Source organism: Peromyscus eremicus, chromosome 8b, assembly GCF_949786415.1.
Source record: "Peromyscus eremicus chromosome 8b, PerEre_H2_v1, whole genome shotgun sequence".
NCBI lineage: Eukaryota > Metazoa > Chordata > Mammalia > Rodentia > Cricetidae > Peromyscus > Peromyscus eremicus.
The window spans coordinates 19,488,676-19,515,731 of record NC_081424.1 but is presented as its reverse complement, the minus strand read 5'-3'; the positions used below and the strand labels follow the sequence as shown (position 1 = coordinate 19,515,731).

Here is a 27,056-nt window from a genome sequence, read left to right as displayed (position 1 = left end):
GAGACAACTAGGAGCTGTTTTACGCTCCGTTTTAGAATCTTTTTACTCAGGTTTTAGGTGGAAACTCTTGCCAACACGTTGGACGCCATTTGTAGCTAGAGTTTTCCTGCCTGGCCCACAGTCAGGGCAAATCTCTCTCACCCGCCAGTCCCACAGCTTCTCAGACCCGACCAAGTAAACACAGAGACTTATATTGCTTACAAACTGTATGGCTGTGGCAGGCTTCTTGCTAACTGTTCTTACAGTTTAAATTAATCCATTTCTATTCATCTATACCTTGCCACGTGGCTTGTGGCTTACCGGTACTTTACATCTTCCTTGTCCTGATGATGGCTGGCAGTGTCTCCTTCACCCAGCTTCCTGTTCTCTCAATTCTCCTCTCTGTTAGTCCCGCCTATACTTCCTGCCTGGCCACTGACCAATCAGTGATTTATTTATTGACCAATCAACAACACATTTGACATACAGACCATCCCACAGCAGGGGCCCCCAAGCAGATCAAGCTACACAACTGTCTCTCCATGCAGAGGGCCTAGACCAGTCCCATGCAGGCTCCACAGCCATTGATCCAACTTTCATGAGTTCCTACTAGTTTGGTTTGGTCATCTCTGTAGGTTTCCCCATCATGATCCTGATGCCCTTGCTCATAGAATCCCTCCTTTCTCTCTCTGACTGGACTCCTGGAGCTCTGCCTGGTGTTTAGCTGTAGATCTCTGCATCTGCCTCCATCAGTCATTGGAGAAAAGCTCCGTGATGATAGTTAGGGTATTCACCGATGTGATCACTGAGGCAAGACAGTTCAGCTCAGGCACCTTCTCCACTATTTCTAGCAGTCCAAGCTGGGGTCATCCTTGGGGATTCCTGGCAACTTCCCTAGCACTGGGTTTCTTACTATCCCCATGATATCTCCCTCCATCATGGTATCTCTCATTGCTTTCCCATTCCATCCCTGTTCCATCTTTAGCTGTTTCTTACACCCTTTGATATTTTCATTCAGTTTAATTCACATTGTATTTATAAGAAGTTTAATTTCAGTGATGCCAGAAATGATGATGGTGTTTTGAGTTTCCACATCTATAATATGTCTTATTATTTTAAACTGTAATTTTGTAACATTCATTGCTGCTCAAACTCTGGCTAATTACTTGTCTTGGTTCCTTTTTATTCCTGTGAAGAGACATCATGACCAAGACAACTTAAAAAAAAAGCATTTAATTGGAGGCTTGCTTACAGTTTCAGAGGATAAGTCCATGATCATCATGGTAGAGAGCATGGCAGCAGGCAAGGTGTGGTGCTGCAGCAGTAGCAGAGAGCTTCCATCTTGATCTGTAGGTTGTAGGCAGAGAGGGAAAGATTGGGCCGGATGTGGCTTTTGATACCTCAAAGTGACACACCTCCTCCAGTAAGATGACGCTTCCTCCACAAGACCACACCTCCTAACCCTTACCAAACAGTTCCACCAACTGTAGACCAAGAATTCAAACATGTGAGCCTATGGAGTGGCCATTCCCATTCAAACCACCACATTTCCTTACTTAGAAATTGTATTTATCTTTTCCTTAGATTCAAATAGAAACTACCTGTAAAGTTGTGGCTTTGTTGGATGAATGCTTTCCTTCTTTTCCTAATCCTCCCAATTCCACTAATATCAAAATTATTCAAGAAATATTTGGAAATTGACAATTTCTTAGAAAATTATTAACTTTACAAAAAATTTTAGACTTGTTGATGTGTCAACAAATGCATTAGAGAAACTTCAGAGTAGGGACAAAATATGTCCATGGCACAATAAGGACTAAAACCATAGACTTCCTCTTTCATTACTTTGATTAAGAGTGAGTCCACATTTGAATTCTTCGCTTCTCTCCGTGTGTCTTCCATCTGTCTATAGCTGGGTTGACTGACATATGGATAGTCTGTCTTTTGTGTGCATCTGATCTGTCTGTCCCTGTTGCCTATATTGTTGTGCCTGTGTCTCTGTCTTGTGCCTGTTTCTAACAAAGAGCTTTGCTCTGTGTTTATTGAACAGTACAGAAAACATGGTATGAGAAAGGAATGAGGGATTCCTGACAGAAATCTTTAACAAATCTTTGCAAAAGCAAGTGAAGAAATTAACTAACCCAGAATAGCTCTCAAATCCTCACACAGATGTTATCAACCTCTCTCTGCTTCCAATATTTAAGGTGGATATTTGTTTTGTTTAACATTGCTTTTGATGTGTTGGCTGCTATTAGCAAATGATTACCACAACATACATATACATGTATACATACATAGAATCTGAGTAAGGGGCATGGAAGAGTATAGAACTAGGATTAAAACTATGAATTTAGCTTAGCTTGTAAAGGCTGGTAGTGTGGGAAGTTCAAGGTATAGTAGGGTTGGTTACATTGTTCTCTAAAGGCAGGTTAAACTTAACCAGACTGAGCACACAGTAGGGCAGTTGGTTAAACACATAGTGTTAAATGATCTCAAGGCATGTAATTAATTTGGCTAAGAGGTTTGGGAAGAGTTAGTCTTTTTGGAGTTGAGATATTTTCAGAAAAATGAAGGATATGCTAGATAGGATATGCTGTACATCATCATACAGTTTTGAAGCATTTTGTGTACTAATTTTAAATACATTTATAGACGTTTAAATAGGTATTTATATTAACATATCCATATATAATATAAAACATATATCTAGCTAATGTTTTCCAGCTGTTACCTTGCTGTTGAGAAAGAAGTCTAATAATATATAAAAGAATAAACATGACTGTTTCAGTAGCAGAGATCTACCTGTGTCTATCTGTTGTCCCAATTACAGCTTGTTCCCGTTTGCCTCGTCCGTCCGTGTGTCGTGGTCCCCCCCCCCCCCCCCGTCTCTTATATAGCCCCGGCTATGAATACCAGACATATTCACAGAGATGGCGTGTCTCTGCCTCTGAATGCCATCTCTTGTCTGTGCCACTGTCCGCCATGATGGCTTTTTTTTAGGGGGTTCTGAAGAGTGTAACTACTGAGCCATCTTTCATTTCAGGCTTTCATTCTTGTAAGGAAAACACTTTAGTGACTGAGTAACCTTACCAGCCCAATCTTTTAAAAATGTATTTTTTAAGATTTGCACGTAATTATGTGTGTGAGTTTGGGTGGGACTGAATTTCATTACATGTAAGAGTGAAACAACCACCCCTACATACTTTTTGATGATATAAACAGTACTGTGTAAGAAGATACACTGGAAGTCTAAATACTCCTGATCCACAATGAAACAAAAGAAGACATTAATTTTTATGTTGAGCTGCCATTTTAGAAGTTTGAAGATTTAATGCAGTTGTATACACCTTTCTTTTTACATTTATCAGGTTGTCAGTGCTAAGTATCTAGAGCCATCCAATGTGCAGTTATGTGTACTCAGGCTGTCTATATAGCTTCATTATCAAATGTGCAGTTATGTGTACTCAGGCTGTCTATATAGCTTCATTATCAAATGTGCAGTTATGTGTACTCAGGCTCTCTATAGCTTCATGGTTCAATGTGCAGTTATGTATACTCAGACTGTCTATAACTTCATTGTCAAAGAGACAGGTTTGTTTGTTTTTCTTTGCTGCTTTTGGCATAATGCTTGGAGCCTGATAGATAATTGGCACTAATATAATTTTTCTAAGTTTTGTGACTGTCTGAAAAGCAGAAAGGTAAGGGAAGAGTGAATGTAGTATCTTGTAGTTTGAGGGCATGACATCTAGTCCACTATGGTAGGGAAGGCATGGCAGTAGGATTATTATTATTATTACTATTATTATTAGGCAGCTGATCACATTTCATGGTTATGAAGCCAAGTTCTTTCTTTGAGGCCACCATTACCCTGATATCCAAAGACTTAACAAAGGAAGAGAATTACAGACCAATCTCCCTCATGAATATTGATGCAAAAATACTCAATAAAATACTGGCACATAGAATCCAAGAACACATCAAAAAGACCATCCAGTATGATTAAGGAGGCTTTATTCCAGAAATTCAGGGATGGTTCAACAAATGAAAATCTGTGAATGTAATCTGCCATATAAACAAACTGAAAGAAAAACCCCACATGCTCATCACATTAGATGATAAAAAAGCCTTTGACAAAATCCACCACCCCTTCATGATAAAACTCTTGGAAAGATCAAGGATACAAGGAACATACCTAAACATAATAAAAGCAATATACAGCAAGCCAACAGCCAACATCAAATTAAATAGAGAGAAACTCAGTGATTCCACTAAAATCAGGAACAAGACAAGACTGTACACTCTCTCTACATCTATTCAATATAGTACTAAAAATTCTAGCGAGAGGAGTAAGACAACTAAAGGAGATCAAAGGGAAACAATTTGAAAAGTAAGAAGTATCACTATTTGCAGATGACATGATAGTATGCATAAGCTACCACCAAATCTCTATCAGTGAACTCCTACAGCTGATAAATACCTTCAGCGAAGTGGCTAGATACAAGATAAACTAAAAAAATTTCAGTAGCCCTTTTATATACAAACTATAAAAGGCCTGAGGAAAAAATCAGGGAAATATCACCCTTCATAATAACCACGAACACTATAAAATACCTTGAGGTAACTCTAATCAAACAAGTGAAAGACCTATATGACAAGAACTTCAAGTTTTTGAAGAAAGATATTGGAAAAGATATCAGAAGATAGAAAAATCTCCCATGCTCATGGATTGGTAGAATTAACATAGTAAAATGGCTATCTTACCAAAAGCAATCTACAGATTTAATGCATTCCCCATCAAATTTCCACATAATTCTTTACAGACCTTGAGAGAACAATATTCAACTTCATATGGAAAAAAACTCAGCATAGCTAAAAACAATACACATAAACAAATACAATACAATAAACAAAAAACAATACAATAAACCAATTGCCAGAGAAATAACCACCCCTGATGTCAAGCTCTACTACAGAGCTATAGTAAATAAAAACAGCATGGCATTGGCATAAAATTGATCAATGGAATCGAATCAAAGACCCTGATATAAATGTACACACCTATGGACACTTGATTTTTGACAAAGAAGCCGAAATTATGCAATGTAGAAAAGAAAGCATCTTCAATAAATGCTGCTGTCATAACTGGATGTCAGCATGTAGAAGAATGCACATAGATCCTTATCTATCACCCTACACAAAACTCAAATCCAAGTGGATCAAAGACCTCAACATAAATCCAGTTATACTGAACCTGATGGAAGAGAAAGTGGGAAGTATCCCTGAACGCATTGGCACAGGAGACTACTTCATGATTAGAACACCAGTAGCATGGACACTGAGATCGACAATAAATGGGACCTTCTGAAACTGAAAAGCTTCTGTAAGGCAAAGGACACTGTCAGTAAGACAAAACAGCAGCCTACAGAATGGGAAAAGATCTTCACCAACCCCACATCTGACAGAGGGCTGCAGATCTCTAAAATATATAAAGAACTCAAGAAACTAGACATCAAAATATCAAATAATCTAATTTTAAAAATGGGGTACAGATCTAAACAGAGAATTCTCAACAGAAGAATCTCAAATGGCCAAAAGACATTTTTAAATAATTGTTCAACATACTTAGCTATTAGGAAAATGCAAATCAAAGTGACTCTGAGATGCCATCTTATACCTGTCAGAATGGCTAAGATAAAAAATGCTAATGACAGCCTATGTTGGAGAGGATGTGGCATAAGGGGAGCACTCCTCCATTGCTGGTGGGAGTGCAAAGTTGTTCAGCCACTTTGAAAATCAGTATGGCAGTTTTTCAGAAAATTGGGACTCAGTCTACCTCAAGACATACCATTTGGGCATACACCCAAAAGATGCTCACTGAAACCACAAGGGCAACTAATTTTATGGCAGCTTTATTTGTAATAACTAGAACCTGGAAACAACCTAGATGCCCCTAAATGGAAGAATGGATAAAGAAAATGTGGTGTATTTGAAATGTAGTATTACTCAGCTGTTAAAAACAGTGACATCAGGCAATTTGAAGGCAAATGGGTGGAACTTGAAATAATCACCCTGAATGAGATAACCCTGACCTAGAAGGACAAACATGGCATGTACTCCCTCATAAATGGATATTAACTGTAAAGTAAAGGATAACCATGCCACAATCCACAGACCCAGAGAGGCTAGGTAACAAGGAAGTTCTAATGAGGGAAGCATGGATTTCCCTGGGAAGGAGAAGTAGAAGAGATCTCCTGGGTAAATTGTGGGTGGGTGGGAATGGGAACATGAGGGATCATGTTGAAGGTGGGATAGAGGGGGAGAGTAATGAAAGAGATGTCTTGATGGGGATGCATTTTTTGAGGTTAGGTAGAAACCTGGTGCAAGGGAAACTCCCAGGAATCTATAAGGATACCCACCAAAGACTCCTTGCAATACTGGATACTAGCCTGAACCTGGCCATCTCCTGTAATCAGATTGGTGACTATCCTAATTGTTATCAGAGAGCCTTCACCTTGTAACTGATGAAAGCAGATGCAGAGATCCACAGCCAAGCACTGGCCTGAGCTCCGGGAATCCTGTTATAGAGAGGGAGCAAGGAGTGTATGGGCCAGGGAAGGTCAAGGTCATCAAAAGGGAACCTACAGAGACAACTAACCTGGCCTCATAGGAGCTCACAGACACTGGACCAGCAGTTAAGGAGCCCACATGGGAGGTGACCTAGGCCCTCTACATATGTGTGACAGTTGTGTAGCTTGGTCTACTTGTGGGACTCCTAGCAGTGGGAGCGAGGGCTGTCATGATGCTTTGACAGGCTTTTAGGAATGTATTCTTCATGATGGATTGCCTTACCAAGCCTTAATATGAGGGGAGGAGCTTAGTCCTACCTCAACTTGATATGCCCTGCTTCGTTGATACCCATAGGAGGCCTGCCCCTTTCTGAACAGAAACAGAGGAGGTGTGGATTTGGGGGGAGGCAGGACGGGGGGAGGACCTTTAAGTTTATGTGCCACATTTGGTTCTTGGCTGTTATACTTTTGTGTGTGTGTGTGTGTGTGTGTGTGTGTGTGTGTGTGTGTGTGTGTTTTATTTTTTATCAGTGTTAAAGTGTAGTAAGGAAGACTCCTGCTAATTTTGGTTATTGTTTATATAATGTTATCTTCTTAATTACAGGGAAAGGCACATGTTTTGCTTATCCTGGTTTGCTCATTTTATAGCTATTTTCTATTCATTTTGTTTCTGAAGGGTTTAGATCAAGGATTACTGTTGTTTGAATTTCTAATGGTCTTATAATAAAAAGCCTGGAGCAGATATTGGAGTAAATGCTGAAAGATCAGAAAAACAAAGGAACAAGCCACGGCCACCACCTCTTACCCCACCAACTCCTCAGCCTGAAAAAGAGTCTAGTCCTGTCTCCTCATGCCTTATATACCTTTCTCCGCCCAGCTATCACTTCCTAGGATTAAAGGCGTGTGTGCTTCCCAAGCAAAGGCATGAGATCTCAAGTGCTAGGATTAAAGGCGTGTGACTCCCAAGTATTGGGATTAAAAGTATGTGCCACCACTGCCTGGCTCTGTTTCTTTCCTACACTGAGTTCATCTCATGTAGTCCAGGGGGATCTCTGCCTCCCGAGTGCTAAGATTAAAGGTGTGTGCCACCACTGGCTGGCCTCTATGTTTAATCTAGTGGCTTGTTCCATCCTCTGATCTTCAAAGTTTATTAGGGTACACAATATATCACCACAGATTATAAGTGAGAATCAGACCGTATGTTTAGTTTTAGTTATGTATGTTCATGAAAGTACATGGCAGGTGCTTTAGTGGTCCATTATGCCACTGGCTCACAGTGTGTGAAATCAAGTAATGTTGTCAGTTGTCATCTTCTCGCAGACCCCTTGTTCCTTCTGTTTAATTCCTATTTTCGAGTTGCCAACAGGCATTTAAAACAAAATAAAGCACAACAATGTAAGCAAAGGCTTTCCCTGAAGGATATTCTTAGCTATGGGGAGAAAATTCAGCCAATGATATGTAAGAAGTAGTGTTATGGGTTTGTGAGGAGACAGTTATCTGCTATGTAGCTTCTCTTGTTATAAAGCAGGCAGAGGATATAAACCCTGAAACACAGTTCTCAGATTGTATGCTACAAGCCATTAGTGCATTGTCTGAGGCTATGTTGTGTGAAGAGTAGGTATTCTTTATTGGGCTGCCTGAATCTGTAGTTCTGTCTACTGAAAGTGTTTGGAGGGCTGATTTGTGCAGGAAGTAGCTAGTCAAAGAGAGGATGCCATTCGTAGATGGAATAGAGTCCTCAAGGATCCTTGGTATGCTGGGACATAGCTCCTTAGTTGTTGCATTGTGGGAATGTTCTCCACAGTGAGCCAGGCTGTGGAAAGAGCAAATGAAAGGAAGTGGGTGGAGCTAAGTCATCAACCACAAGGAAAATACTTGAGTGCTTCAATAGCAGATGTACATAAGCTGTGACCAGGTTTATAGTACCAGACATAAATTTTCTCCTGTGGATTAGACCTTAGATTCAATCAAAACGTGGTTGGATTCCCCTAACAGACTTGCCACTCTTGCACCAGTGGGTACATTTTGCCTAGCTAGTGTTAGTGTAGCATGCAGGGTCTCTGAACACTGGGGATGACAGTTTACCTTCAGCAGCCAGTTCAGCACCTTCTAGCACTATGGACGCTGGTCAGCAGGAAGGGAGCTTAAAGTGAGGTCCAGGTTGATTCTCGGTCCTGCAAACCAAGCACATGGTATTGCTGTGGGATGTTCTGTATGTCACATGTGTTGCTAATTAGTCAATAAATAAAACACTGATTGGCCATTGGCTAGGCAGGAAGTGTAGGCGGGACAAGGAGGAGAATAAAGCTGGGAAGTGGAAGGCTGAGTCAGAGACACTGCCAGCCGCGATGACAAACAGCATGTGAAGATGCCGGTAAGCCATGAGCCATGTGGCAAGGTATAGATTAATAAAAATGGATTAATTTAAGCTGTAAGAACAGTTAGCAAGAAGCCTGCCAGGGCCATACAGTTTGTAACCAATGTAAGTCTCTGTGTTTACTTGGTTGGATGTGAGTGGCTGGGGGACTGGCAGGTGAGAGAGATTTGCCCTGACTGTGGGCCAGGCAGGAAAACTCAAGCTACATGGTATCTTCAGCAACAGAGGTTTCCCGTCTGGTGGGCAAACAGTGGTGGCGGCAATTGCCTCTATTATTTTAGGGGACTTGAATCTCCCGAACCAACAAAATTTTATTTAATAACCCATGTTTTTTGGGAGCAGCTTTATATATCCAAACAGAATATTTCATTCAGATTCTCTTGCCTTTTTTTTTGTTTGTTTTTTGTTTGTTTGTTTGTTTTTAAAACAGGATTTCTCTGTGTAGTTTTGGTGCCTGGCCTGGTCTGGATCTCACTCACAGAGATCTGCCTGACTCTACCTCCCAAGTGCTGGGATTAAAGTCATGTGCCACCGCTGCCCAGCTGATTGATTCTCTTGCTTTTTGATTAGTTTACCAAGTGTCAAGTTTCATTGTGTGTTTTTCATACATTCATGTAGTTTTGACTAGCCCTCCCTCCGCACTTTTCCGTCTCCTCACCCGTTCCTCCTCGCTGACCTTTTTACTCCCAGAATCCCCTCTACGTTCATGTCACTTTTAAAGCCTCTTTTATTTGTTTGTGGTTTTTTGAGACAGGGTTTCTGTATTACTGCCCTGGCTGTCCTGGAACTCACTTTGTAGATGAGGCTGGCCTAGAACTCACAGAGCTCCTCCTGCCTCTGCCTCCCATGAGCCACCATGCCCAGCTAAAGCCTCTCAAGGACTGCTTTCCAGTTTTCTGGCATTGCCATGTTGATTTTTATTATTGTTGCTATATGTTAAGTATCTGAAAATTTTCTTAAAGTCTAAATATATTATTGCTAGATTCTGTAATTATAATAGAGACAAACAGCCATCTAAATTTTCTGTATAATAATTATTTGTGAGTAATGTTTTATACCTTGGGAAAATATTTGTGACTTTGAAGTTTTAATGAAATTGAATGATGATATGATCATGACAGTTTAGAGTCTGGATACTCAGGTATTGTGTTTATCTCTTTCCTGTGGGAACCCTCCTGGTAGTATTTGTCTGAGCCATAGAATGTTTCCTCATTGTACTGCTTCCTGAGGTAATAACTGACCTGTTTTCAGTAAACTTCTACTTAGACAAGATGATGAATGTAAGATCTTATATGTAGTGCTACAAATAGCCAGAACTTTTGAAACTTTTATTGTCAGTTCTTCATTGGACTTAAATACTTTGGAAAGTACTTGAAATTCTTATTTGTTAGTGTGTTTTTTTATGTAAGTTTTATTGCATTTTAATACATAACTGAGTATCTTTAAGGTCGAATGTCTTTAATGATGATTCCTACAACTGTGTAGCTTGGCATTAAAACCCTCCACAGGTGAGAGAGTCTCCTTGGCACTGTTTGCCAGAGAAAGCTGCAGTGGTGTTGGTGTTCAGAGCCTAGGCATGAGTGCTGCAGCGAGGCAGGGGCCCCTTCTGTGAAGGAGGTGAAGCTGCCATTTGGGCCACACCCATCTTGTTCTTCAGGCTCCACAGTTCACCCTTTGGTTCCAAAGGATATGGGTTGAACTGCCCACTTGTGTGGCAATGACCGTGAAAGATCTGTGAAAGGCTTGGTTTCTCTGAAAATAGTGGTCTTTTGGTAGTCATGGTAAGGGACTTCCTAAAGGAGCTGTCTGAAGAAGGGGAAGCACCGGAAGCAGACTGTTGGGTTGGCCAGTCCTTGCAATTGCTCTTTCCTGGTCATTATGTAGTCTATGAGCAGGTCCAGCTCATCGCTGTAAAAATGTTTCCCCTCATTCAGCAGGAAAAGAAGATACCAAATGCCAGACAGCACAGAGTAACTGGCAGGGTGACCCTGGACCAGGAAGTTATCTGTTAGTTCAGTTGCCCTCAGAAGTTCCAGTGCTTTGTTCAGGGAAAACCTTTTCAGGTCTTTAGCCACTAGCACCAGTGCACCCTCTAGGGGCATTTAGCAATGTATTTTGATAGATTCATAAAGCATGATTATAGTGCAAGAGGAGTGTTTCACAGTATACTGTTCCATAGAGTATACAACGGGGAATCGTCAGTTTGGAGAGCCTCTCTTTTAAAAGTCCATAGAGAAAATAATACAGTTTGAAGGCGTGTCTCCATCCTACTCTGTGAAGCACTCGGCAGAAGTGCTAGCACAGCTGGTCTCTCTGAGATCTTGTACTTCTTAGTGTGTCTTCACCCTCCTTTAAATAGCCCTCTTCAGGAGACTGAGAAGTAGGCAGGAAAGGTTTAGATAGTTTACTACTTCTAGCTACTAAAGAGCTTTTATATTGTACTAAATAATACCTGATCGAGGAAGACATCCTAAGCGAATCCATCATTACGGGTCAGGACAGGAACTCAAGGCTGGAAACTGGAGGCAGAACCATGGAGGAACTGCTTGCTGGCTCCTTCTCTGGCTTGCTGGCTTGCTCTGTGTATGTGCTTTTAGATAGTCTTTTTTGGGGACGATGAAGAGAGGGAAGAGAAAAAGATCTATTTTTCTTTTTCTTTTTTAAATGGAAACCGTTGGGGAAATACTGGATGATCTGTAAGTGTTCCCTTTAGATAGCATACTAAATGTATAAACTTTTTTTGTGCAGGTTTTACCTGGATCATCTCGTCAGAGTTACTCACCTTCTGGCTTTCAGGATTTCAGTAAGTGGGAATCAGTGTTGAAAATAAAAGAAGGACTTCTAAGGCAGAAGGAAATTGTAATTGATAGGTGAGTCTGCTTTTTAATTACTCACTATTTCAGACTGTAAAAATGTAGATTAATGAAATGATTACAATTGCATCACTACTTAGAATTTGAAATGACAAACAAATTAATGCCTCGTGTACGCCCTCTCTAGTCCCATGGCATGCAAAAGCTATCAGAACTGAGGATAGGTGTGTCTCTCTGGTCTCTGACATGCTCTACATTTGCTTTACTGAGACTCATTGTTTGGAAGACAGTCTCTCCCCTTCTCTACATGCTACATCCAACTGTCAGAGCTGCAAGGTGATATCTTTATATTTGCCTTTGGATACTGCCAGATTTGGACAACCACACTGAAGTCATGAGATCTTTTGATTATTATATATTATATTTGAGACCATATCAGTATGAAAAGGATATATTTTAAAGTTTATATAGTCTAGAGCAAGAATTATGGAAAGATTTCTTTTACAGCATTTAAAACTTTTAATATTACTGGAGTTATCAAGAAGATCTTATTTAGATTTAATAGAAAGTTCTGAGCATAAATCATAAGGTTATTGGGTTATGTTATCGTTAAATTATATGGATATACTTCATTTATATATACTTTTAAGATTGTCAAGGGTGTTCATATTAAGACGCTTTAGAAATTAAGGAAGATTTTTTTTTCTGTAGCCAGTGTTAATTGTTGCTTATTTTTGTGTGCAATGATAGAATAAACAAAGGAAGTAAAAAGATAGCTGAAAAGAGTTGGAAAAAATGGGGTGAAATAGAAAAGGAAGTTTAACATCATGAGCTGCCCAGTTTCTTATCAAGGAGGGAGGAGAAGCAGTAGCTACTTCCAACAGTTGTGTGTTTTCTCCTTGTGGAGCTGAGCTCGGGACTGAGCCTTCCAGGGTAGGCTGCTCAGGGCTGGAGCTACAGCTCAGTCCAATAGTAAAATGCTCGTCTCATAAGCACAAATCCCCAATACCATAAAGTGTGTGTGTGTGGGGTGCTAGTATTTCCCCAGTGGTCAAAATTTAAGGGGGTTGGGAATGTAGCTCAGTTGATAGAGTACTTGCCTGGAATAATAGTACCCTAGGGCCATCTAAAACTGGAGTTAGTTAAATGCCTGTATCCCTTGGACTTAGAAGTAGAGACAAGAGGGAAGGAAAGGCATGAGTTCAAGGCAATCTGTGGCTATATCTTGAGGTGGAGGCCAGCTTGGGATACATGGGAGAAGGGAGAGGAGAGAAAGGAAGGAAAGAGGAGAGAGAGAAAGAGAAGAATTGAAAACAGTACACTTCTCAGTAAGAACAAGCCAGAAGAGATACCCGAGCCAACAACACACAAATTGTAACACAGAATCTACCAGAAACATGAGTGGGGGTGGGGTGGCAAAGCAGCATGACTTCTTAAAAGATCATAATTCTTCAACTGTTGAACTCAAATATATTGAATTGAGTGAAATGACAGATGAAGATTGCAAGAGTTTCCTGGTGAGTCTGATCAAGCATGAAAGAGAATATAAACAGAGGTCCTGGAATCCTCTGAAAGTAAGCAACACAAAGGAAGAAGTTATCAATATGGAGGGAAATCAACAGTGTGGATGAAAATTCATCAGGGTGGAGAAAAACTGAACTCGGAATTCGAAGTTTTGAAAAAAAAAAAAAGTCCTGGAAATGAAAAACTCAAACAGAAAACAACATTAATAGAATTAACCAGGCAGAAGAAGTCATCAAAGATGAAGGGTGAGGTTGATAAAATGCACATTCAAACATCAGTAAAGAAAAACCAAATGAGCAGGAGCACAGTGTTCTCAGTGTTCTAAGAACCCGTGGGATAGAATAAGGTGATGAGATAAACACTAAAGACATACTGAATTTAGTCCATGCCATTATAGCAGAAAATTTCCCAAGCTTAAAAATGAAATAGATGTTCAAATACTCACCATTTTAGAACAACTTAAATTGACCTATAACCCTCAGAGAGATTGAAGCAGTAATATTTTATAAAAGGGAAGTTGACATTATTATTATTACTTTAGCTAAGTCATATATGTAGTAGTAGGATACAAACAGGAAAGGAAGAGCTCATCTCTCTTTGTAGGTGACATGATTTCATTTAGTGTAGGGTAGGATCCTACACTTATAAAGAGTCCTCTTGAAACTCTTAGCCCTGAAAAACACTTTTTTTTGGTTTTTTGAGACAGGGTCTCTCTGGGTAGTTTTGGAGCCTTTCCTGGAACCCACGCAGTAGCCCAGGCTGGCCTGGAACTCACAGAGATCTGCCTGGCTCTGCCTTCCGACTGCTGGGATTAAAGACATGTACCACCACCGCCCGGCCCAGAAAAACACTTTCATCAAAGTAGTAGAAACAAAATCAAAAAATTAAAAATAAGTAATGTTTTTATATACCAATAAATAAATACACTAAGAAGGGATGGGAAAATCCCATTCACAATAGCATTAATAAAAATAAAATATCTAGAAATAAGCCTAACCAAAGAAATGAAAAACTTCTACTATGAAGTTTTAAGTTTTAAGGCACTGAGGAAATTGGAGAATATACTTAGAAGATGAGAAAAACATATCATGCTCATGGATTAGCTGAATTAATTTTATAGAAATGGCTTCACCAAAAGCAATCTACAAAGGAAATTGCCATCAAAATTCCAATGATATTCTTACACAGAATTAGAAAAAAAAATTCTAAAATTCAGTTTGGGGCTGGGAATATAGTTCACTTGGTAGAATGTTTGCCTAGCATACACAAGGCCCCAAATTCAGTTCCCATCACCATATAAACTAGGTGTGGTATCTGTACCTGTAGCCCTAGCATTCTGGACCTAGGAGCAGGAGGGTAAGAAGTTCAAGGTCTCATTTAGTGTGAATCTTTTTTTGTTGAGGTTAGAGAGTACACTGTTTTATCGATACAAAGGTTAGGATTAAGAAGGCAGTTTGATATTATGTCCACTTACCAAAATAATAAAAGTAGCTTCTCCCCTGGGGCCTATGACCGGTGTAGCCATGGGTTGTTCACCCAGTTTACAGTTCCAAGTGTGAGTTCTGTCCTCCTTCACTCCTCCTTAAGGCTCAGAGATCATTATGGAAGATAGGGTGGAAAGATGTAAGAGCTAGAAGTTTCTGTAAAACAGTTTAACGTGATAGGACTGTTGCACACATGCATCCACAGTAACAGTGGTTGCTGGTACAAGACCTGCTCAAGATCAAGCCAGTCAAAATCCTGCATGGGTGGTGGAATCCTAAAACCCTCCCCTAGCAGAGGACTGTTGACAGTTGATGTCTGCTGGGGGAAGAGAGTCAGTTTTCTTTAGGGATGTTGTTCCTGGTAGATTGCCCATCCTCTGGTAGATGGCCCTGTATTCATGCACACATGGGAAGCTCTAATTGGACTCAGTTATTTTTCAGAAAAGAATACATGAAGGAGAGATGGAGACATTATGGGGGAGGTGTCTAGGAGGAATTAGAGGGAGGAGCGTGGGGGAGGGGATGGATGTAATCAAAGTACATTGTGTACATGTATGAAATTCTGAAAGAATAAATAACAGCTACACACAAAAGTTCAAGACCACCCTTGGGCTACACAGTGAGTTCAAAACCAACCTGGGATACTTAAAACTGTCTCTTATCAATAAGACAAGACAAAACCCTAAGGAAGAACATTTAGAAGAACAAAATCCCTTAAGTAGTCAAAGTAATCCTTAGAACAATGGTGGAGGTATCAGTGTACCCGATTTCAAATTATTACAGAAACACAGTAACAAAACAACATGGTATTGTCACAAAAATAGACATGTAGACCAATAATGGACCCAGAAATAACTTACACAGCTACAACCAGAGTAGTATCAAAAACACACACTGGAGAAAAGTTAGTCTTGTTAAGAAATGGTACTGGTATCCTGCTGCTGCCTAGAGTCATAGAGATCCTGCAGCTATGGTTCTGCAGGATCAGTCCCTTAAAATACTCCAGTAGGTCATAGATGGGGTAGATGTTGGGGAGTGCCAACTCCAAGCCTTAGATGTGTGCCTGGGTGGCAGGTGCGTTGGGCAGTTTAGATCATTGGAACTGGCTCCTCTCAGGTGAGGGACTGAGCCAGCTCTCCTAGGCCCATGGTGAGGGGTGGGATGAGCTTTCCCAAGTATGGGGGTGGGAGGTGGGCAGATCTCCATTAGGAGCTGGGCCGGAATGCTGATGGGGTCCTGGTTTGATGGTGTACCAAAGCCAGAGAGGCCTTGAATCTGACCAACAACTCCTTACACAATGAACATTTGTAAGTAATGGTGTTTGGACAAAAGGGTCTACCGCATGACACACAGCAGCTCCTGATGGCCCTGTGATGAAAGAAGAGGTGTGCAGAGACAGGAAAGACAGGAGCAAAGTATTTCTTCCTTTTTAAAAAATTATTGTTTATTTTTATCTTCTTTTTAATCTCTTTCAGCTTTCCTTTGGGGGGCACCAGAGAGAGGGGCAGATACAGAGGGACTGGGAGATGAGTGGGATTAGGGTGCATGATGTGAAATTCCCAGAGTCAATAAAGAGAAAAGTCAAGTCTCATATACAGCCTTACAAGATAAAAAGGCCTGGAGATAGATGGTAGTGGTGGACACACAGCAATGTGGGTGTGCTTAAGACCACTGGATCGTACACTTGAAAAAGGTAAAATGATAAGTTTTATGAGAGGTATATTTTACCTCATTTTAAAATTTTTATATAAAATAAATTTACATAAATTTTAAACTCCCCCCCCCCAAAGAAATGGTACTGGGAAAACTGGATTTTTACATGTAGAAGAATAAGATTTAGATCCCTCACCCTGTAAAACTAACAGTTCAAGAAGGGTTCACTACCTTAATGCAAACCTGAAAGTTTGCACCTCACTGCCAGAGGAAGACACAGAGTACAGGCCTAAGGAAGGATTTGCTCATCCCACTCTGTGGGAGCCTGTGGGAGAAAACTGAGAGGGGAGCTGCTTACTGGTTTGATCCTCATGGCTTGCCCAGCCTGCTTTCTTATAGAACCCAGGACTATCAGCCCAGGGATGGAGCCACCCACAATGGGCTGGGCCCTCCCCTATCAATCACTAATTAAGAAAATGCCCTACAGTGTTGCCTACAGCCAGATCTTAAGGAGGCATTTTTTTTTTTTTTTAATCCAGGCTCCCTCCTCTCAAATGACTTTAGCTTGTGTCAAGTTCACATAAAACTATCCAGCACCTTGTGGTTTGTGGAAGCTCTTGAAAGCAAAGACATGAAGGGAATGCCCTGGCGTGACCACATTATCTCTGAGGGAAAGACAGAGGCCTGGGAGGGATATTCTTGGCTCTTTCACATGACCAAAGATAACACCCATAATCCGTTAACACTAGGTGTATTCCCTGCTGCACTTGTATTCGCTTAAACTAGCTGTGAACATCACCTCATGTATTTACCTGCTTTAGTAATAAAAGTGATAAGTGCTCTGGGAGACTTAGCCTCACTGGCTGGACTGTGTTGGCAATGGACAAATGAATAAAAAACAAGCACAGCAGTAGAAATAACCAGAAGAATGAATAGACAACCCACAGAATGAAAAAAAATTACTAACTTTATTTTATACAGGGGACTAATATTTTGACTTTATAAAGTATCATATAAATTAACATCACAAAACTAAATTATCCCGTTAGTAAATGGCCTAATTAACTGAATAGACCATTTTCTGAAGGAAAAACACAAATTGCCAATAAATACTTGAAAAATTTGGAAAATATAAACTCAAACTGCTTTCATATTTCATCTCACTAGTCAGAATGCCTGTTTTCAAGAAACTATGTGTCAACAAATATGGTGAGACCAGTTCTGACTGACACAGGAAATATGGAGAAAGACCAGTTCTTATTCACACCTGGTAGGAGTGTAAACTGGTCCAGCCACTGCAGGGATCTGTAGAGGATCCTTAAAGAACTGAAAATAGAAATCCACTCTGTAGAGGATCCTTAAAGAACTGAAAATAGAAATCCACAGGGTTCAACCATACCATTATGGGCATATACTTGAAGAACTCTTAAGTCAACATACCACAGAGATACTTGTCCATTCATGTTTATTGCTGCACTGCTCACAATAACCCAAACATGGAACCAGCCGGATTGTAAGATGATTGGACAAAATGATGGGTGATGATATACTGATATACACATTGGAGTTGTAGGCAGCCACAACGAAAAGTGAAATCATAGCATATTCAGAAAAATGGATGGAATCTCTTTGTGTGGAACCTAAATTTAAAAGTGTAAGTGTGTGTGTGTGTGTGTGTGTGTGTGTGTGTGTGTGTGTGTGTGTAGTTCATGAAACTGGGAGTTGGATCATGAGAGATCCTAAGTGAGGGAGGAAATAGAATAATGGAATACATGTGATGAGAAAACTTAAGGAGGGAAGGTAAGGAACGAACATGGTGTTCAGGAGACCTGGGAGAGGGATGCTGGGAAGGGAACCAATGCGAGCAAAGTGTGACACGTGTATGAAGATGCCATAATGAAACCCACAACGTTTGTGCTAACCAGAGAGGGAAAATGAAGAGGAAAAGTGGTATTAATGGTGACTTAGGCTAAGTGTCTGTCTGGAGATGGACACTCTAGTGGAGGAGTGGTGGTTATTCTGCATCACGTGATCAGTTAAATTTCAACATCTAAGTACAGCTCTGTCTGGTAGTTTACTTTCCATTGTAGTTGTTTATATTCAGGTACATAGCATTACTGAATCAACTGTAGATTCTTTTTAAGTGTATTGTTCCAATCTCAACTGGTCAGCTCTACAGGTCAATTCTAATGTTGGTGAGCTAGCATTAGATTCCACAGGATCAAAGACATGGTCCCCAGCAATCCTTCCTTTGCTTCAGATGCCAGCCACAGGTGAGACCTCAGGCCACACATGCCTCAGGCAATTACCACAACTATGTTAATGGAAAAAAATAACCTAACCTAGCTTGGAATTCGGTGAAGGAAAAGAATTAGAATATGTAAAAATTTAGTTGCTGAGAAAAATTTTAAAAAGAAACAATATACATCTGTTAATTTTTTGAAAGAGTATCTATTAAATTTTCTCTGAATAATAGTTTCTATTGAGGAGCTTTGAATCTGTTGCTCAGGAACTGAAACATTTATTTACACACATATATTACACATATTATTATTGTGTTGTGGGCAACTTCTTCCATTCTTGCTTTTTCCTCTTTTGTGTGTGTGTATGTGTGTGTGTGTGTGTGTGTGTGTTGTGTGTGTGTGTGTGTGTGTGTGTGTGTGTGGTATATGCATATTTACTTACATATGTGCATATATGTGCTGGTATGCTTAAATGTATTTGTGTATGTGTGTAGGCCTGAAGATCTTAGATGTTTTCCTAGACCTTTCTTCACTTTATTTATTGAGGCAGGATGGCTAACTGAACCAAGGGCTACCCAATTCCAGCTTGTCTAGCTAGCCAGCTTGCCCTGGAGACCCTGTCTCTATCCTGAATGCTACATATACATGGGTTTTGGGGATTTGAACTCTGTTCTTCATGTTTGGGTGGAAAGCATATATTGTGCTATCTCTCTAACCCCATGGTTTTCTTTCACACAGGAAAAGGATTTAATTAACTAATTTCCCCCAGTGGTTGAGATGAGACAAAATTTTTACATACTTTTTGAAAAGTAGTAGAATATTAAAATTTCTCTTCACTATTTCTTAGAAGAGTATAATATATAAGAGTATATATATATATATATATAAAATATGACTTCAATTTATGTTTTACAGGCAGAAGCAACAAATTAACCACCTGCACGAAAGGATAAGGGATAATGAACTGAGGGCACAACAAGCCATGCTAGGACATTATGTAAATTGTGAGGACTCTTACATGAGCAGTTTGCAGGTAAGACTAGAGAACTCGTCATAGTTTGTAGTCGATGAATCAGTCTGTACTACAGTGTGCTTTATTTATAACACGAGAGCACCTTCAGTCAATGTGTGGAAACAACGGTGAATTTGCATAGTTCATGCTTGTTTGTAAAAGGTGCTCAACTGCTTCCCTCCCTTTGTCCTTTTCTATCCCTTTCCCACACACATACAGAATAAGCTATCATCAGTTTTTAGGGTGTCCTTCCAGAGTTGATGCGTATCCTAAACAGATAAAAGTGCATTTTAGTTCTCTACATTTACAAAAGCCCCTAAGAATATGCACATTGTTTTGTACCTGGTATCATTCTTTATATAAAAAAGAATTATACAAAATATAATAATTGTTTCTACATCATTTTACATAAACCACTCCACTTTCATTTGCTTTTGTAGCTATATAATTTTTTATTTTATAAAAATCATGATTTATTCAACCATCTCTTACACACTAAAATTAAGATTGTTTGCCATTTGGTTATGTTATAAATGATGTTGCGAAGAGTAACCTTTTATAAATATTGTTTTGCTCCTCACATATATTTATCTTTGTAAATTAAAGTTCTGAGAAAGGAAATTTCTGTTATATATATGCATATGTGTATGTTTAAATGGAGACTCTACACATGGCTTATTTTTAACATGATGATGTCATTTCATCCATTTTCCTGCAAATAACAGTTCCATGTTTCTTTAGAGCTGAACAAAACTCCATCTTGTGTACATACATTTCCTTATTCATCTGTTGATTGGTATCTCGATTAGTTCATATTTTGACTATTGCAAATAGTGCAGCAATAAACATGGCATGACAGGGTCTCTGGTATGCTTAGCTTCCTTCCTGCTGGGGTGGTGGTGCCGGATCACATGTCAGCACTGTTTGTACTGTTTTGAAGAACCTCCAAACTGTTTTCATAGTAGCTGCACCTGTTTTTATTCCCACCACTGTGTTTAATGGGTCTTCTTTCCCAGCCTTGCTGGCTTAAAAAAAAAAAAAAAAAAAAATTGCCATTCTGATTGGAGTAAGATAGAATTCGTTGTATGCATTTCCTGATGACTAAGGTTTTGATCATTTCTTCAAGTATTAGCCATTGTATGTTTTTCTTTTTTGAAAACTGTTCATTTGCTCATTTATTGATTGGCTAATTTGGTGTGATTTTGTTGTTTTGATTTATTTTGACTTTTTTTTTGTTTGCCTATGCAATCCTATGGGAATATAGACATAGTGTCTCTGCTGTCTTAAAACTTATAGGGCCATTGTTTTCAATTATTTCTCTCTCCTTTTAAGAGTTTTTTTTCCTTAAAACTCATTTGTATATTTTACTATATACACTTTAAAATGGGCCTATTTATTTCTCAAAGGAAAATACTGTTAGTCTTTTTATTGGGATTAAAAAGTGAGAAATGAACATTTCCTCGAGATGCGTGCTTCTGTTTGTGGAATTATTTTTGTTTTTGTTTTTTTTTTTGTTAAGGCCTTTATTCCCAGATGTCAGAAGCTCATTTGAAGTGAATTTTTTCCTTCATTGTACCCTCAAATGTGTTATTTGTAAAAATTAAACTAAATAGACGTTGAAATCAGGAAATAGTAAAAACCAAGAAGGTATAATTTAAGTTAGGGGCATTTAACATAGTTATCTAGCTAGCTTTTTTTTTACTTTGATTACACATGTATCATAATACTTCATTACCTTGTACTCTACTTTGATTTCAATTACAAAACAGCAGTTCCCTCTGGGATAGTGCTGAGACTGATAGTGTAGTTATATGAAAATAGTATTCTTGTCTAAATAACGAGTGTAATTTGTCTTGAAAACAGTATTTTTCATAGAACCATTCAATATCTCCTTATAACTTCCTCCTTAATAAATGTTATTCTTGGATTATACAATTATATTATCAAAAGCATGTTTTCTTTTTCTTTTTTTTCATTTTTCTTTATTAAGAAATTTTCTACTTACTCCACATACTATCTACAGATTCCCCCCTCCTCCCTTCTCTCACCCCCCAGCCCTCTTTCCCAAGCCACCCCGCATCCCCACATCCCCCAAGTTGAGGTCTCCCATGGGGAGTCAGCAGAGCCCAGCACACTGAACCTAGGCAGGTCCAAGCCCCTTTGCACTGTACCAAGGCTGCACAAGGTGTCATACCACAGGCCCCGGATTCCCAGAAGCCTGCCCATAGACCAGGGACAGATCCTGATCCCCCTGCCTGGGTGCCCCCCCCCCCCAAACAGTTTGAGCCAAACAACCATCTTCCATATCCAGAGTGCCTAGTCCAATCCCATGGGGGCTCCACAGCCACCGGTCCACAGCATGTTTTAAAAAGAGGTGTCTGAGCAGTGTTGGAGGCCAGTAGATGGCTCTCTAAGTCAGTTTATCAATGATTTCTTCGTGGCTCTTCCTGTCCTGTCAGAACTACTGTCACTGCTCCAGTTCAGATGCTCTAGATTCTCACCACTTTTCTTCCTTTTGTTCTGATTTGGGAATTTTATAGTATGTGTGTGTGTGTGTGGGGGGCGTCCATTCGGTGGTTAATTTAGGGAATGATGGTTTCTGTTTTAGGGTGTTCTAATGACATATTTAACTTCTTTAATAATATACTAAAGGTCTCCAGGTTTCTTTTGTGAGTTTTGGCAGGTATCATTCCTTTTCATTGAGTTTATAAGTTTTCTGGGATTGGAGGAGTTCTATTATGGTCCTTCTTTTATTTCTGACATTAGTAACCTCGGTCTTCTTTCATTTTTCTTTTCTTAGCCTACCTGAAGACTTACTGATTTTTATTGCTCATAATAAATGCTCAACTTTTGTTGAATTTCCTGTATCTAATTTTTTTACTTTTTATTTTTTTGGTTTTTTGAGACAGGGTTTCTCTGTGTAGTTTTGGTGCCTGTCTTGGAACTCACTCTGTAGCCTAGGCTGGCCTCAAACTCACAGAGATCCACCTGGCTCTGCTTCCTGAGTGCTGAGACTAAAGGCGTGTGCACCACCGCCTGGACCTGTATCTTATTTTTAATTTTATTGTTTTTTTGCTCTATTTTTTGTTTACTTTGAATTTAATTTTCTCTACTTTTTCTAGCTTACTGGAATTGGAGACTTAGATGAATTTAACCCTTCTTATGTAAAATATATTCAGTGGTATAACTCTCCTCTAAGCACCACTTTATTTAGATTTCACAAATTTCAGTTATCTTTTAGCTGAGACCATTTTTAAGTTTCCCTTGAGAATTCCTTTTTAAATCATATATTATTTAGCAGTGCTTTGTTTTGAAATGTCCCAGGTTTTTTTTTTTTTTTTTTTTTTTTTTTTTGTGTGTGTGTGTGTGTGTGTGTGTGTGTGTGTGTGTGTGCATTCTAGTTTAATTTACCTGTGGTCTGAAGGCAGGTATCTGATGAGTTCTCAGCTTATGAAATATGATTTATGAACTAGAATGCTGTTTTCCTGGTGACTGTTGCAAAGGAACTTGAGAAGAGTGTGGCGCAGTTGAGGAATGGGTAGTCTAGATACTGGTTCACCTGGCTGCTTGATGGCCTGTGCCAGCAAGTGCATCCTCATTGATCTTCTGCCTTCTGTGTTTGCCCTAGAACATTCATATACATTTGAAGTTAATCTTAAGTCCAGATATGTCGAGGTTTGTATCAAGTTGACAAAAAACAATCACCACAGCAGAATCCACCTATTTATTCATTTTCCCAATGATACCTTCATTGTCCTCTTTCCCACACTTTGTACTTTGTGACCTTTATTTGAGTACTACATTATATTGTTTCCTGTGCTATAATTATCTAAGGGCTTCTCCTTTAAAACTTGATTTCTTAAAGGCTAGTGCCAGAGTCTGCAACAATGAAATGTTCCTGTGTATGACAGATCTTACTTACATATTGAATGGATGCCTACCTTTTGGCAAAGTGCTCGTCCTTTAAGACCTGTTCAAAGTCACTTCTCTACCACCTCCCTAGCTACTACACCTAACTACTACACCTGCCACCGTCCTAGCAGTTTAGTGTTGGCTGTAGGTTTGGACCCTTCTCTTTAACCTTGTTTATTAGCCTTAAAATTTTGACCAATGGGGTATACTTTGTAAATAAATATATGTTGAATGCACAGTAGATTCTCTGTTAATTTGATATTCATTTTGATTCATCTAAAGGAATGTATGTATTTTTCTGTCTATCCCTTCCAAATTTTCACCCCACAAGGCTCATCTTTTCCTATAGAAGAATTTCCATCAATTTAGAAAGGAGAATTTCTTTCTAAATGGAAGAAGCACTACTATTTTTTTTTCATTCTATGATTATCTTTGGGCACTTGTATGGAACCAGGCACGATTCTGGACAAGTATATGGTCACACCCTACCATGGACAAAAAGCCTGACTTTATGGATCTTACTTTTAGTTATAGAACCAGTCTATTAATGCTTATTGAGTTTAAATATTTGAAATGATCACCTGTGAAGAAAACTTGTTCATGCATTTTTGAGACAGTGTCTTTACTCTCTAACTCATGCTGGTCTCCCAAACCCCTCCTTAGTTTTCAGGGCATTGGGATTATAGGAATTCACCACCACATGCAGCTTTCTGTTTGTGTTTAATTACTTCTCTAAAAATTTCACTTCTATAGGATGAAGGTGTATAATACATTATTTGTGTTTAATCCAAATAGTAGCTGCCTTTCATTGAATTTTTGCTGTGTGCTAGGAGCTTGCATACCTTATTTAAAAACATTGCAAAATCGCTTTATTATTTCTATTTTTTAGGTGAGTAAACCAAGACTTAGTGATACGGATTTGCTTTAATCATGGTCTGTATTTAGGAAGCAGAAGAGCAAGGATTTAGTTTGAGGACAGTCTGTTTTTAGAGCTTATAGGTATTTATTGCACTGTGACCCCTTCCCATTCTGTTTTTATTTGTCAAGACAAGTAAACTTCGGAAGACTTACCTGCTGTTCTTTTTTCCCAATAGCCACATGAGAACAGTTCAGTTCAGACTCCATTTTCAGAGCAGTCACTGTCCCATCCCCAACAGGAAGAACTGGAGCAAAAGCTAGCATCGACTGAGAAGGAAGTTTCACAGCTCAATGAGTTCCTCAAACAAAAACTAAACCAGTTTAGTGAGGAGAAGAAGAAGCTGGAGGAAAAGGTGAGAACTTTGTGTGAGATTGTGGTGGATCAACAGCTCCCTTCAGCAGAGCATGCTTGTGTGTCGTTCGCCCTAGTCCAGGCGCTCTATCAGGTTATACACCTGTATTAGAGTGATTAGTGCTACGTGCTCCAACTTTCAGGAAACTAGTACCGTCGGCAGAGATTTACGGATCTTCTTGAGGAGTAGAAGTCTTTAGTATACTTCTCTAACTAGTAGTGAATTTTCTAAAACCAGATGCCTACACCAATGACCCTTCGTTTCCGTATTCTAATTGTTTCTTGGTCTCATTGACCATTACTGAGGAATGAAGTGAAGCTTATCTGCAGACACTTGCCTCAAGCTAGTAAGTTGGAGCCCCTTACTTTGAGTCGGTAGATCTCATGTCATACATATGTGGTTTTATGTATCTATAAAGACCTGTGATCCACAAATGAGAGAAAACATTCAGTAGTTATCTTTCTGAGTCTGGCTTATTTTACTTAATGCGATGATCTCCATTTGCATCCATTTTCCTTCAAATGACATAACCCCATCCTTTATGGCTGAATTAAACTTCATTACATACACACACACACACACACACACACACACACACACACACGAGAGAGAGAGAGAGAGAGAGAAGTTTGTGATATGTGTGTGTGTATGTATTAAAACATCACATTGTCTTCATCCATTCATCTGCTTATCGACACCTAGGATGATTCTATAGGTTGTCAGTTGTGAATAATGCTGTAATAAACAAGGATGTGTATCTCTGTGGGGTGTTGACTTAGAGTCTTCCAGGTATACGCTCAGGAGCAGTGTAGGCTGAGTCGTAATTCCATTTTTAGTTTTATGAGTAGCTGCTGTACTGATTTCCATAGTGGCTGGGCTAATTTACATTTTCTCCACTTCCTCCACATCCTCATTGTGGTTCTGTCATTCGCTGTCTTTATGGGAGCCTTTCTGAGCAGGGTGAGATCTAATCTCAGAGTAGTTTTAATTTGCATTTCCCTTACATGCTAAGGGCGTTGAACTTTTTGTTTTCTTCTATTATCCATTTCTACTTCATCTCTTGAAAATAGCCAGTTGATTCATTTCATTGGCCTGTTCATTGACTGGGTTGTTTGTTTGTAATTGATCTCAGTTGTGAAAGAGTTTGTGAATGTGGGACGTGCAAGTTAAAGTTAGTAGAGTCAAATGAGTCTATCAAATCTCCAGTTAAACCTCTACAGCCCGGGGCTTACTGAAATGATCTGCTCTTGTTCTGTAGTAGATGTTAACTTCACATAATAATACCTCAACCCTAGAGTGACCTCAGTAGTGAGGCACCTTTACATTAGAATTTTAAGAAGGAAAATGTGGTACAAATTCACTTATGGTATGATATAAAAATATTTTTGCTTGAAGTATGTAAATTGGCTCACTTAACCCATTTTCTGTTTCTAAATATTTGGTAAGTTCTCCTGGCTTTGCAAGCTTTTAGTAACAAAATAACTGATGTATCTTCTTTTCTTAGTTCATGTAAAGTATTTTGATATAGCTCTGGAAAATTAGAAATTAGAATCTGTCCTCTAGAGATGAATATTTGCTTTGATGATTAAGAAAATATGTGAAATATGTGTAGCTTTGTTTCTATGTCTTTTTTGGTACCTAATAACCTTTTAAGATACAGAGTTATAATTAAATAATTTTAACATAATTTAATCTCAATGCAGTTTCAACATGAGCACAACATTATTTACGGGATAAAGAAATGAATAGCCTTATCCAAATTTGTATGTGTATAGGCAATAAAAATTTGATCATTACTGCCAGATGCCTTAGTACAATTTCAAAATGCCATCTGTAAAAGCAAACAGATATCATCCAGATTCCTTATTTCAGACCTATACAAGTTTTGAGGAGAAGAGAAAGACTCTTTGAATGATACAAGGCAGCTCTTAACTCAGTTGGTGATCTTTACTGTAAGCTGAGACTCATTGATAAATTCAAGATACCCAAGAATGAAACATTGATTTTGTAATTTTAGTAACTCAAAACAATTGAGGATTCATAATGTTTTCCTTTAGCTGAAAACCAGAGATAGATACATCAACAGCCTGAAAAAGAAATGCCAGAAGGAATCTGAGCAAAACAAAGAAAAGCAGAGAAGAATTGAGACCTTGGAAAAGTACCTGGCAGATCTTCCAACTCTAGATGATGTACAGAGTCAGAGTCTACAGGTAACGTGGATA

General features: G+C 39.1%; 1 protein-coding gene and 1 long non-coding RNA gene across 2 annotated transcripts in view; one reads left to right on the top strand and one right to left on the bottom strand.

Moving 5' to 3' along the window:
• Positions 1 to 27,056, top strand: part of Cep85l (centrosomal protein 85 like) — a 116,101-nt gene that overhangs the window by 69,749 nt on the left and 19,296 nt on the right. Inside the window, exons 4-7 of the mRNA XM_059272579.1 lie at positions 11,671 to 11,792; positions 19,555 to 19,689; positions 24,672 to 24,834; positions 26,892 to 27,044. Of these exons, the coding sequence (XP_059128562.1) occupies positions 11,671 to 11,792; positions 19,555 to 19,689; positions 24,672 to 24,834; positions 26,892 to 27,044 (573 nt within the window). The remainder of the gene's footprint in view (positions 1 to 11,670; positions 11,793 to 19,554; positions 19,690 to 24,671; positions 24,835 to 26,891; positions 27,045 to 27,056) is intronic.
• On the bottom strand, positions 19,712 to 25,117 carry LOC131918471 (uncharacterized). Its single transcript, XR_009380988.1, has 3 exons — positions 24,635 to 25,117; positions 23,063 to 23,275; positions 19,712 to 19,920 (listed from the first exon to the last, which is right to left on the bottom strand). It is a non-coding gene; the product is annotated as an uncharacterized LOC131918471 (long non-coding RNA).